This window comes from Hyaena hyaena, unplaced genomic scaffold (assembly GCF_003009895.1).
Source record: "Hyaena hyaena isolate Hyena2069 unplaced genomic scaffold, ASM300989v1 scaffold_259, whole genome shotgun sequence".
Taxonomy (NCBI): domain Eukaryota; kingdom Metazoa; phylum Chordata; class Mammalia; order Carnivora; family Hyaenidae; genus Hyaena; species Hyaena hyaena.
In genome coordinates this window covers 1,115,617-1,127,843 of record NW_024080886.1, presented here as the reverse complement: position 1 = coordinate 1,127,843, position 12,227 = coordinate 1,115,617, and the positions used below count along the sequence as shown (strand labels likewise).

The 12,227-nt window shown below is 50.7% G+C and overlaps 1 protein-coding gene across 1 annotated transcript in view; it reads right to left on the bottom strand.

Moving 5' to 3' along the window:
• Positions 1–12,227, bottom strand: part of DHRSX (dehydrogenase/reductase X-linked) — a 116,341-nt gene that overhangs the window by 100,110 nt on the left and 4,004 nt on the right. Inside the window, exon 2 of the mRNA XM_039245286.1 lies at positions 3,390–3,497. Coding sequence (XP_039101217.1) covers positions 3,390–3,497 — 108 coding nt within the window. The remainder of the gene's footprint in view (positions 1–3,389; positions 3,498–12,227) is intronic.

The following is a 12,227-nucleotide window of genomic DNA, read 5'->3' as shown; positions in this document are numbered from 1 at the left end:
GGAGTCACAGACTGAAACAGGCTCCAGGCTCTGAGCTGGCAGTCAGCACAGAGCCCGACGCGGGGCTCGAACCCACGAACCGCGAGATCATGACCCAAGTGAAAGTCGGACGCTTAACCGACTAAGCCACCCAGGCGCCCCACAGGTCTTTTATTTAATAGGGCATCTGTGTTCAAGCGGCCGATGATGGTATTTCATTGAGTGGTCTTGTATCCAACTGTCATGGAAAATGAAAAACTGCCCCTCTCAGAAAGCAGGGGACTGTGCCCTGAAAGACCGTGGAAACAGGGAAGATTCCAGACTCGGTTGGACTGACTGAGAGGGTCCACTGTGGCCCCCAGTGAAAGTTGAAACGCAGACGTCAGAAGCTGTGTGGAAAGGAAGGCGTGGGGAGAGTGGGGCACAAGGTGGGGCTCACGCAGTCTCCCTCAAGGAAAGAACGTTGCTGCAGGCACGGACGTTCCTGGTGCTCAGCAAACATCACCTGAATGAGGAGGTGACAATAGTCAGGGTCCCAGTCCTTGCGTGCATGGGTGCCACATGCTTGCTCACATGCTGTCACTGCATGTGAACATACTCCTCAGTCACCTGGAGTCATATTCAGTCATACTCGGTAGAACATACTCTTCAGTCAACTGGAGTTCAGTGTGACCTCCCATAAAGGAACCCAACTCAACCTCATCATCACCTAACTCAGCTAGACCTCATCACCACCTGCCCAACTAGACCTCATCACCTCCTAACCCGACTCAACCTCATCATCACCTAACTCAGATAGACCTCATCACCGCCTGCCCAACTAGACCTCATCACCACCTGCCCAACTAGACCTCATCACCACCTGCCCAACTAGACCTCATCACCTCCTAACCCGACTCAACCTCATCATCACCTAACTCAGCTAGACCTCATCACCACCTACCCGACTAGACCTCATCACCTCCTAACCCAACTAGACCTCATCACCACGTAAGCCAATGAGTCCTCATCATAACCCAACAAACTACACTTTATCATAATCTAACCACCTTGATGTCATCATCACCTAAACCACCACAGTGCAGCAAACGGCACTGGAATGGAATGGTTTTTGTTTCATTGCAACACTGCCCAGTTTCACAAGGAATTAAGAAGATGAAAAAGTCAAGTGCACTGGAGAAGCCACAAGGGGCAGAGACAATGAGTGCTGGATGCCAGCCTCTGTCTTTTCTCGGACCACAGGGTCCCTCCCTGTCCTGTTCCACCACCGTTCTTCTGACACTGGCCCAGGTCCAGCAGGCCCTCAGAGGGGACGTATGGCTCCTTATGTTCAAGACCCGACGTCACTGTGATCAAGTCATCCCATTTGGTTGCAGACACGCCAGGCACGGCACGGTCTCAGAGAGAGCCACGTCTCTCTGCTCACATGCCCTGTTCCCCCATGTGCTCAGGTCCTGGGAGACACAAACACATCGTGCGGCTGCTAAAATTGAAGAACGGCTCCAGAAATGCACACTCAGATGGGCCCTCTCTCTCTGCAAGACCGCCCCCCCCCCATCTGCAAACAACTCCTCTCCACCTGCGGGGGAAGATGCTGACGTTGGTGAAGACGGTCCACGCAACGACCTGTCAAAAACCATTCGACGTTTCTGCATCTATTCAGACAACGGGACTTGGCCACATCCCTGAAGGAGAAACAACACTCCGACGAGGAAAAAGAATGGTGAGGTAGACCGAGAAGGAATCAACCCCCCCCACCCCCGGGCTTGAGAAATGACCCGACTCTCATGAGAGGAAGACGCCTGCGTGGGTCCATGAGGGAGGAGTCAGTGTAAGAAACCGTATCTTTTCAAAAAGCGAAATGTGGGAAGGGCCACAATATATAAAAATTTTAAACTGTGGAGTCACATTGTGCCAAAGCGAAAGGAAGATTCACATTAAGAAGCATGAGTCTAGGGGTGCCTGGGTGGCTTAGTCGGTTAAGCGTCCGACTTTCGCTTAGGTCATGATCTCGCGGTTCGTGGGTTCGAGCCCCGCGTCGGGCTCTGTGCTGACTGCCAGCTCAGAGCCTGGAGCCTGTTTCAGTCTGTGACTCCCTCTCTCTCTGACCCTCCCCTGCTCACGCTGTCTCTCTCTCTCTCCTAGAAATAAATAAAAAACATTAAGAAAAAAAAAAAGAAAAAGAAGCATGAGTCTATTTGGAAGGAATTGCTCAGTAACACCCACGTGAGCCACGAATCGCCGAGGAAAACAGGCCATGCTGGCTGGACCTGGGGGTTCCCCAGGCGGGTCAAGAGCCCTTCCCTACACATCCTCCATGGAACCCAGGGCTATGAGTTTCACCATCAGCAATCACCATCAACATGGTGGCCCACCCCTAAGGAATGTGGACAAGACAAGAAGTTTGGGCAGGGTGTGAGACCCGGCCGCTGCCGGAAACCAGAATCCTTTCCTAACAGGGTTCACGTGGTGAAGTTGTCTCAAAATAAAGTTTCCTATCTTCACAGGTTCCAGTTGTAGGTGATACTAAACCCCCCAGTAGGTAACGTTATTTGTCATATAAACACTTGACGTACGCCATTGTGTGGTGAGCTTGTGTTCTTATAAACTTTTATATCTATATCTCAATATCATTTGCTTTGTAATATTAATGGATTTTTGTTTGCGCATTTAGGTAGAACTGGATGCCAGCAGGGTCCAAGGACTGGGAAAAGGCAAACCTCACTGTGTATGCAGCTTGTCAAGAACCAGGAAGGGATAAAACACATTCATGTTTAAATACCCAGCTCTTGGGGCGCCTGGGTGGCTTAGTCGGTCAAGCGTCCGACTTTCGCTCAGGTCACGATCTCGCGGTTCATGGGTTCGAGCCCCGCGTCGGGCTCTGTGCTGACTGCCAGCTCAGAGCCTGGAGCCTGTTTCGGTCTGTGACTCCCTCCCTCTCTGACCCTCCCCTGCTCACGCTGTCTCTCTCTCTCTCCTAGAAGTAAACAAAAAACATTTTAAATAAATAAATAAATAAATAAATACCCAGCTCTTAGGGGTACCTGGGGGGGCTCAGTCAGTTGAGCATCTGACTTTGGCTCAGATCATGATCCCAGGGTTTGTGGGTTCGAGACCCGCGTCGGGCTCTGTGCTGACAGCTCAGAGCCTGGAGCCTGTTTCAGATTCTGTGTCTCCCTCTCTCTCTGCCTCTCCGTCACTTGCTCTCTCTCTCTGTCTCAAAAACTAATAAACATGAAAAAAAAGGTTTAATAAATAAGTAAAATAAAATCCAACGGACTGGGGTTCCAATGAGGATGCGCTTAGGTGTTTTCTGCAAGGAGCGTTGTACCTCCTACTAAACCACTGTTTGCGTACAGATATACGCGAGCCACTGGGTCTCTCACGTTAGCCAAAAACGCAATCGTCACCTATGATCACGTGCATGCGGAGCCTGGCCAGCTGCCTCGACGTAGCGTAGCCGATGCCGTCCGTGCCTCCGGTCACTATAGCAACGCGGTCCGGTTGTGGGGGAAAAACTGCAGAAGAAACAGACAGAAAATGAAAAAAAAAGTCAACGTGAGGTTTCAAACCAGGGCGCATGTTCATGAGAATTCTGCCGCGGGAGAACGCGCGTGGGCGAGGGGCCTCGTGGTCGGATACCCGTGGTTTGGTTGGTCGTGGGTTCCCCGCAGGTTCGGAACACGGGATGTCACGGGGGGATCAGTCCTGGGTAATTACATACAGCCTGGTGGGAGACACCTGACAATGTCTGCCAATACCAGGCAGATGTATTTGTGTCTGAAGTGTAGGTTTTACTATTGCTCAAGGACGGAGAAGGGCAGCAGATTAGGGGTGACTGCCGTTGAAAAAGAAGTCTGCTGGGGAGCCTGGGTGGCTCAGTCGGCTGAATGTCCGACTTCGACTCAGGTCGTGATCTCGCGGTTCGTGGGTTCGAGCCCTGCGTCGGGCTCTGTGCTGACAGCTCAGACTCTGGAGCTGCTTCTGATTCTGTGTCTCCCTCTCTTTCTGACCCTCCCTGGCGCATGCTCTGTCTCTCTCTCTCTCTCTCTCAAAAATAAACATCAAAAACTAATTTTTTTAAAAGAAAGAAAAAGAAGTCTGCTCTTCACAGTGCCCACGAGGAGGGGGCGGGCCACACCGCGGGGCTGCATGGGAAGCAGCAGGGGGGTCAGGACGCCGACAGACAAGGAAACGTGGATGAGAGCCTTGAATGTGCAAAGAAACGGGTGAGATAATCAGGCTAATAAGCAGGTTTAGGTTGGGGTCGTGTGAGTAATTTCACCACCTTCCGGGTGACAGGGACTGTCCTATTGCGTGTCCCTGGCCCTGCGGGTTAGGGGTGGGTCGCGGGGATGGTGGCCCAGAGTGTGGTCTCGGACGCAGTGGGGTGAGGGCTGTGGACTGTTTTGCATTTGAAAAGCGTGTTCATTCCCTAGGAACTGGCCAGGGCTGACAACTTCAGCGGGTGATGAAGGTGACCGAGATGAATGTTCTCATAAATGGTGTCAGGTCACCTAAATAGACATTGGGAGGGAACAGTGTCAGGTTACCTAAATAGACATTGGAGGGGAAAAAAGGCAAAATTAGACCCCTATCTCATAAAGTACATCAAAGTTAACCAAGGAGAAGTCACACAATGAAGATATTGGGGAAAAAGATGAATATATTTATCTTTAATCGCAGAGCACAAACCGCCGTCCTAATTAGAAACCAAAATTGAGAAGAACAAGTAGAAAAGTTTCACTACTGGGAAAAAAAATACAGCAAAAGCAAAGTTAGGGGAAAAAAATAATAAACTGGAAAAAAATTGCAACTCCTATCACATGCAAAGGGGTATTTTCCTAATATGTAGAGTTTTTAAAAATCAAGGGAAAAAGGCAAACACTTTTCCTATAGTATATATAGAAACCTACATATAGATTTTTCTATAAAGAAAAAAGGGCAAAGATTGCTGTGTGTGTGAAAACGTACGGCCTGGTCTTTATAACGGCGCTTGGGTTTTTACCCAGTAAGAGAAATGTGTGTGAAAAGTCACTGAGACACCATCCAACCAGCAAAAGTGCAAGCACTCTGATGTCACACTTGTGTGGCATTGTGGGTAGAAATGCAAAACGGGACAATCCCCGTGTGGGTGGGGCCACTGGGTAATAGGTTTTGCAACATGAAAGGCATCCATCGTCCGATCCCACAAAATCACTTCTAGGAATCTAGCCTGGAAGTGCAGCGCACGCTGCGGAGGCAGAGCCACAGGTCCTCGCCACGGCCTGCGTCCCTGTGCGTGGGGGCGGACAGGCTGCCACGCGGCCACCCCGTGGCCCCCGCCCCCAGTCTTCCCGATCACGCAGAGAACAAGCAGTGCACAGCCCTGCGAGCGTGGCCCACGTGCCGGTGAGAACTTGCTCCTGCGACGAAAGGGGCCAGGTTTGATCCCTGCATTGGAAGATGCTTCTAAGAATACACTTTCCTTCAACGGGCACGCATGCCACGATCGGGCATTCGTGTCCATAAAGTGAGGCAACAGGCCTACAAAGGAAGCCCGAACGGGGCAACTGGGAAGCACCGGTATCTTCTCCGCCCTACGAATGCTCAAACGTTTGGAAACACCGTCTCCATCAGAAAGAGTGTCTGTGGCCGGGACAACTTCACCCAACAACCTCAGTGCATGCGAGTTGCTCAGGCTACACAGCAAGTCTGCAGACACCCAGGCTCGGCTCAACCACCAGGGACCCCTCCCTTCCAGTGGGTTTGGCTCCCGCGAAGACACATGACGTTTATAACGAGGTTCTCGTGGGCTAGTGACGGGAGGGGGTCCAGTTCCACGTTCCTCTTACAGGTGACAGACGTGACCCAAGGTCCAACAGAGGGGAAGCGGGGTCCAAACGCGGGGACACTCACAGCCTGGTATTTACCCGGACAGGACACCTGGCGGCGCTCAGGGTCACCAGCAAAAGGCAGACAGTAACGTCCTAACCTTTCATCCCAAAGCGAGATTGACGGGAAGCCCCCGCGTCGGGCTCTGTGCCAACAGCTCAGAGCCTAGAGCTGCTTCGGATTCTGTGTCTCCCTCTCTCTCTCTGTTTCTTCTTCAAAAATAAACATTTAGAAAAATTATTGAAGCTAAAATACAAAGGGAATTTTTTTTTTAATTTTTTTTTAATGTTTTATTTATTTCTAGGAGAGAGAGAGAGACAGCATGAGCAGGAGAGGGTCAGAGAGAGAGGAAGACACAGACTCTGAAACAGGCTCCAGGCTCTGAGCTGGCAGTCAGCACAGAGCCCGACGCGGGGCTTGAACCCACGAACCGCGAGATCATGACCTAAGCGAAAGTCGGACGCTTAACCGACTAAGCCACCCAGGCGCCCCAAGGGAATATTTTTTAAGTGGGGAAAAAAAACCCAACAGAACGCCCAAGGGTCATGGCCAATATCAAATGTTGTAGTAGGCACGTGGCCGGAATCCCGAAGTAGGAGAGAATGGGTATTTTAAGAAACGGTGAATGATTTGGAGCCTGTTTGGGATTCTCTGTGCGCCTCTCTCTATGCACGTCCCCTGCTCGCTCTCTCTCAAATAAATAAACTAAAACACACACACACACACACACACACACACACACACACAGTGACTGAGAATTCAGCAGAGGTAGAGAGGACCCAAAAATACCAAGCTTGACTTAATTTCCTTCCTTGTGGCTTTGTGCGTTTCCGGAATGGAGGGGAACATGAATTCCTTTTGTTCTGAAATCCATCATTTCCTGAGTGAGGACAGCCTTACGTAGGTTTTTTTTTTTTTTTTTAATGTTTATTTATTTTTGAAGGAGAGAAAGGCAGAGGGTGAGCAGGGGAGGGTCAGAGACAGAGGGAGACACAGAATCTGAAACAGGCTCCAGGCTCCGAGCTGTCAGCACAGAGCCCGACGCGGGGCTCGAACCCACGAACTGTGAGATCATGACCCGAGCTGAAGTCGGACGCTTAACCTACTGAGCCCGCCAGGTGCCCCTAAAATTTTTTCTTTAATTGTCATTTATTTTTGAGTGTGTGAGCAGGGGAGGGGCAGAAAGAGAGAGAGACACAGAATCCAAAGGAGGCTCCAGGCTCCGAGCTGTCAGCACAGAGCCCAACGCAGGGCTCGAACCCACGAACCATGAGATCATGACCTGAGCCGAAATCGGATGCTTAACCTACTGAGCCCCCCAGGCGCCCCCTCCCTATGTTGCAAGTCATGTTTAAAAGTCTCCTTCTGTTACTACCTCTGCCCTTAGCACATAGCACGTGCCCTGTGGAAAAATAACACCTTCTATTTTCCCAATGTCAAACTTGAAGCACCCGGATTCCTGAGCAGTAAATGAGCTAAATGAACAGAAACGATTTCAAACGAGAAGAACTTCAGGTTCAAGGTGCCCACGTACAATTTACACACGTTGCTTATGAGATGCATGTGAATAATGCACGCGTGTTAGGGAGGGAATAAATCGAATGCTAAAACTCAGTCCGAGAAACAGACTGTCATCAGAACAGGCAGGGAAGCAGTGCCCTGTCATGGAAGCTTCCACACAAGGCAACAGAGAAAAGGTCCATTTCAGGAAAAAAGGAAGGTGAAGGGAAAAGCCAGGGGCAGACACGTGTGTGTAGGTGGGAAACGCAGTGGTGATAGTGTTCTCCCTGGACTTTCCCACGCACACAACGGGCTGGACAAGCCGTCGAGGAAGGGAGGAGGCGCGCCCCGTGGGACGTGGCAGCAGGAAGTGTGCACAGAAAGACACCACGCTTGCGGTCGACGGACGGGGTTCTCAGTCCCGCCCGTGCCGAGGAGGAGCCCCAGCGCCCTGGTGTCTGACACACACGCCCAACCCAGCCCTTCCCGGAGAGCTGACGCCCTCGGCCCCGAGATGGTCCGGGACTCAGGCTGTGAAACCCCCACGCCCCGGCCTCACAGCCGCCGGTCGTCCGGCCGAGCCCAGAATCACGATATCACCGGCATGAACGTCACTGCTTTTAGGATAGTTAATTTTATGTGTCTATTTAGCTGGGCCCGGAGTGCACACACACGCAGTCAAACAGCATTCTGGGTGTTTGTGTGACCCTGTTTGTTTGTTTGGGATGATACTAACACATAAATCAGTAGAGGGTAAGTAAAGCAGATTTTCCTCTCTCTTGTGGGTGGGCCGCATCGAAGCAGTTGATGGCATTAACAGAACAAAGACTGATACCCCTTTGCCAAGAGGGAATTCCCCCAGGAGATACTTTTTGCTGTTTTTTTGTTTGCCTGTTTTAATTATAGTTTATTGTCAAGTTGGTTTCCATATAACACCCAGTGCTCATCCCCACAAGCGCCCTCCTCCATGCCCACCACCCCCCTCCCCCCACACCATCAGCCCTCAGTTTGTTCTCAGCATTCAAGAGTCTCTCATGATTCCCTGCAGATTTTGGAGTTAACTGCGTCTGTGATTGCATGAGCCAGTTTCTTAAGATGATTACAAATATATATGTACAGAGATATAGATAATAGATAGATGGATAGATGGATATAATGGATGGATGGATATGATGGATAGACACATGGATGGATGGATGGATGGATGGATGGATGGATGGATGGATAGATAGACAGGTAGGTAGGTAGGTAGATAGATGATAGATAGATAGATAGATAGATAGAAGATAGATAGATAGATAGATAGATAGATAGATAGATAGATAGATAGATAGATAGATATGGTGGATGGACGGACGCATGGATGGATGGACGGATGGATGGATGGATGGATGGATGGATGGATGGATGGATAGATGATAGATAGATAGATAGATAGATAGATAGATAGACAGACAGGTAGGTAGGTAGGTAGGTAGATAGATAGATAGACAGACAGGTAGATAGACAGGTAGATAGATAGACAGATTAGGTAGATAGACACATATGATGGATGGATGGATGGATGGATGGATGGATACACAGACAGACAAATATGATTGAAGAATGGATGGATAGACAGACATACTGATAGATGGATGGATAGACAAACAGAAGATACATAGATGACACGTAGAGAGATATAGATAGATAGATATGATGGGTGGATGATTGGATAGATGGATGGATGGATAGATAGGTAGATAGATAGATAATTCTAGAATGGATAGATAGATATGTGATGGATGGATGGATGGATGGATGGATAGATATGTAGATAGATAGATATGATAGGTAGGTAGATAATGGATGGATGGATGGATAGATAGATAGATAGATAGATAGATAGATAGATAGATAGACAGATTAGGTAGATAGACACATATGATGGATGGATGGATGGATGGATGGATGGATACACAGACAGACAAATAAATATGATAGAAGAATGGATGGATAGACAGATAGACATACTGATAGATGGATGGACAGATGATAAACAGATGACAGGTAGAGAGATATAGATAGATAGATATGATGGGTGGATGGATAGATAGATAATTCTAGAATGGATAGATATGTGATGGATGGATGGATGGATGGAAAGATATGTAGATAGATAGATATGATAGGTAGGTAGATAATGGATGGGTGGATGGGTGGATGGGTGGATGGGTGGATGGATGGATATTTAAATTCATGTATGCACTGAATTTCAGACACACAATGACCAGAGGTAGTACCAGCACAGCCCTGCACTTTTCTGCGGACATGGCGGACTGCACTCTCACACCTCACACCCTGTCTCTTCAGTAGAAGGCAGCCAAGCCACATCCTTGATTTGTGTCCAGAGCACACGCTCCCATTTTGGGCAGCGCGGACACGGGCAGAGCTCTTCCCAGCCATCAAGTTCTGGGTCTCCAGTCCTTGACCCCGTAAGCGGCAAAGAGAAGCCGGTCCACAGCCCTCATTCTGTACAACAGTGCATCCGTCTTCCTATTGTGGGTGGGCCTCACCTAAGCAGTTGATGGCATTCTGTCCCCACAGCTGCCCCTGTGTGTGCGTCTGCGTCATGGCCTCCTTCTCGCGAGGACCCCAGCCCCAGGGGACTGGGGTCGACCCCACTGACCTCATCTGCAAAGGCCGCATTCCCAAAGACGATCACCTCACGGGGACCAGCGCTGACTTCAAGGCACCTTGAGAGGTGCTGGGAGCATGATTCAAACGCTAATGCCCGGTGTGCATGCACGCACACGTGCGTAGAGGACTCGGCAGCCTGGCTGGGGGGGGCTCCCTGCACACTCAGGCCTCTCCCTGACGGTGCTCTGTTCCACCCCACACGCTTTGTCTCCATCCCCGAAAAGCTGGGTGCAAACAGACAGAAAGAAGCAGACCCCACACACCAGCGCGTCTGCGATGGTGTCAGACTGAGCCTTCTGTAGACTCCACTGTAACGTGAATCCGACCGCAGCGGCTGTTATCAGGACCTTGGCCGTGTGGCCCGGGGGCGAGGGGGGGACAGAACACTCACACCTGCTGCAGTCAGGGACACACAGACGCGGCCCAGACGTGCACGTGCGTGAAAACGGGATCACAGAGAGAGAAGAGAACGCGGCGCGGGGGGGTACCTGCCTCGACGGCCTCACAGCGACCGCGTCTTCCCGAAGGAAAGCGCCCAAGCTGTGGAGGGAAATGTGCGGTCACGGCGACCTCGTGAGGAAATCGTTTAACTGGGGCGCCTGGGGGTTCGGTCAACTGAGCTTTCAACCTGGGCTCAGTCGGTTAAGTGTCCGACTTCGGCTCAGGTCGTGATTTCACCGTTCGTTCGTGGGTTCGAGCCCCGCGTCGGGCTCTGTGCTGACAGCTCGGAGCCTGGAGCTGCTTCTGATTCTGTGTCTCGCTCTGTCTCTGCCCCTCCTCCGCTCATTCTCTCTCTCTTAAAATAAATAAAGTTAAAAACTTTTTTAAGACAAAGAACACGAACATGTCGTCTCCTATCTGCACAAGAGACAAAGTCCATGAACACTGGATTCACAGACACTGAACAAAACATACCCGTGCGTGACGAGGGGGAAACCCACGCATAATGAAACACAATAACAGTGAAGTGAGTCCTCGGGGTTCATCCCTCAGAATCGCGGGGCCTCCTCCCCAGGACGGCCTCGCCCTGGAAAAAAAGTGGGTGTCTGCACTAAGATGATGCCTTTTGCACGGAAAGCGGGTGTTTTCAGGAGCTGAGCTGTGAAGAGCAGTGTGCAACCTACACGCACGCTCCCTCCGACCCCCCCAGCGTGCATTCCCCAGACTTAGTCCCGCAGACCCCCTCCCACGGCCGTGCAAAGATGCAAAGATACAAAGTACACGCACTGCGGCCTCGTGCGCAAGACAAAGAGATACTTAACGGGACTGTTACTTTATGCAAGACATTTCAGAGGCACGTAGTAGGACCTTGCAGAGAATTACACGGAGTTTGTAAAGAGCACACGCAGACACACAAAAGCAATTTCAAAACGGTTACACTGTGTGTGACTATTTATAAGACCTTCTGAGATGATGGCTTTGGAGCCTCGGAGAACAGATTCGAGGCTGCTGAGGGTGAAGGGTGCACAGACGGGGGTCTGCGTGAGACCCCAGACCAGCGCACCCACGGGTGCCCCCATGGGTGGATGTGAAAACGGGGAAGTGTGGGTTTGAGAGTGACGGACTGCACTCCTGCGGCGCCCAGCTGGGACCACGTGCTGCACTTTTGCAGCATCTTAGCCCTGGGGGGGGGGGGGGGGGGTGAGAACACAAAATGACTAAAAGTACTTTAGAAAATAGAGGCGCCTGTGTGGCTCAGTTGGTTAAGCGTCAGACGTCGGCTCAGGTCATGATCTCACGGTGCGTGGGTTCGAGTCTTGCGTCGGGCTCTGTGCTGACAGCTCGGAGCCTGGAGCCTGTTTTGGATTCTGTGTTCCCCTCTCTCTGTTCTCTCTGCCCCTTCCCTGCTTATGCCCCCCCCCAAAAATAGATAATCATTAAAAATTTTTAAATACAGCCTGCTTAAAAAAAAACTCTTTTAAGAAAACAAAATGAAGAACCTTCGCCTTCTTGGCTCCTGTCCTGGGATACTGCAAACGTCCGTGCATTTCATGGCTGCCTGTTGAGCTGCTGATAATTCCACGCGCCGGCGTTTGTACCAAACGGGGCAGACGTAGCTTCGGCCGCCTGCCGTCAGGACCCAGAGTGGACGCAAGATTCTGACAGCGACTCAGCCCCGAGCAGCGGCCGCAAACCACCCGCCCCCCCAACCTTTACAAGCCTCCCGGACTGTGATTGATGCTATGTGTTTCCTG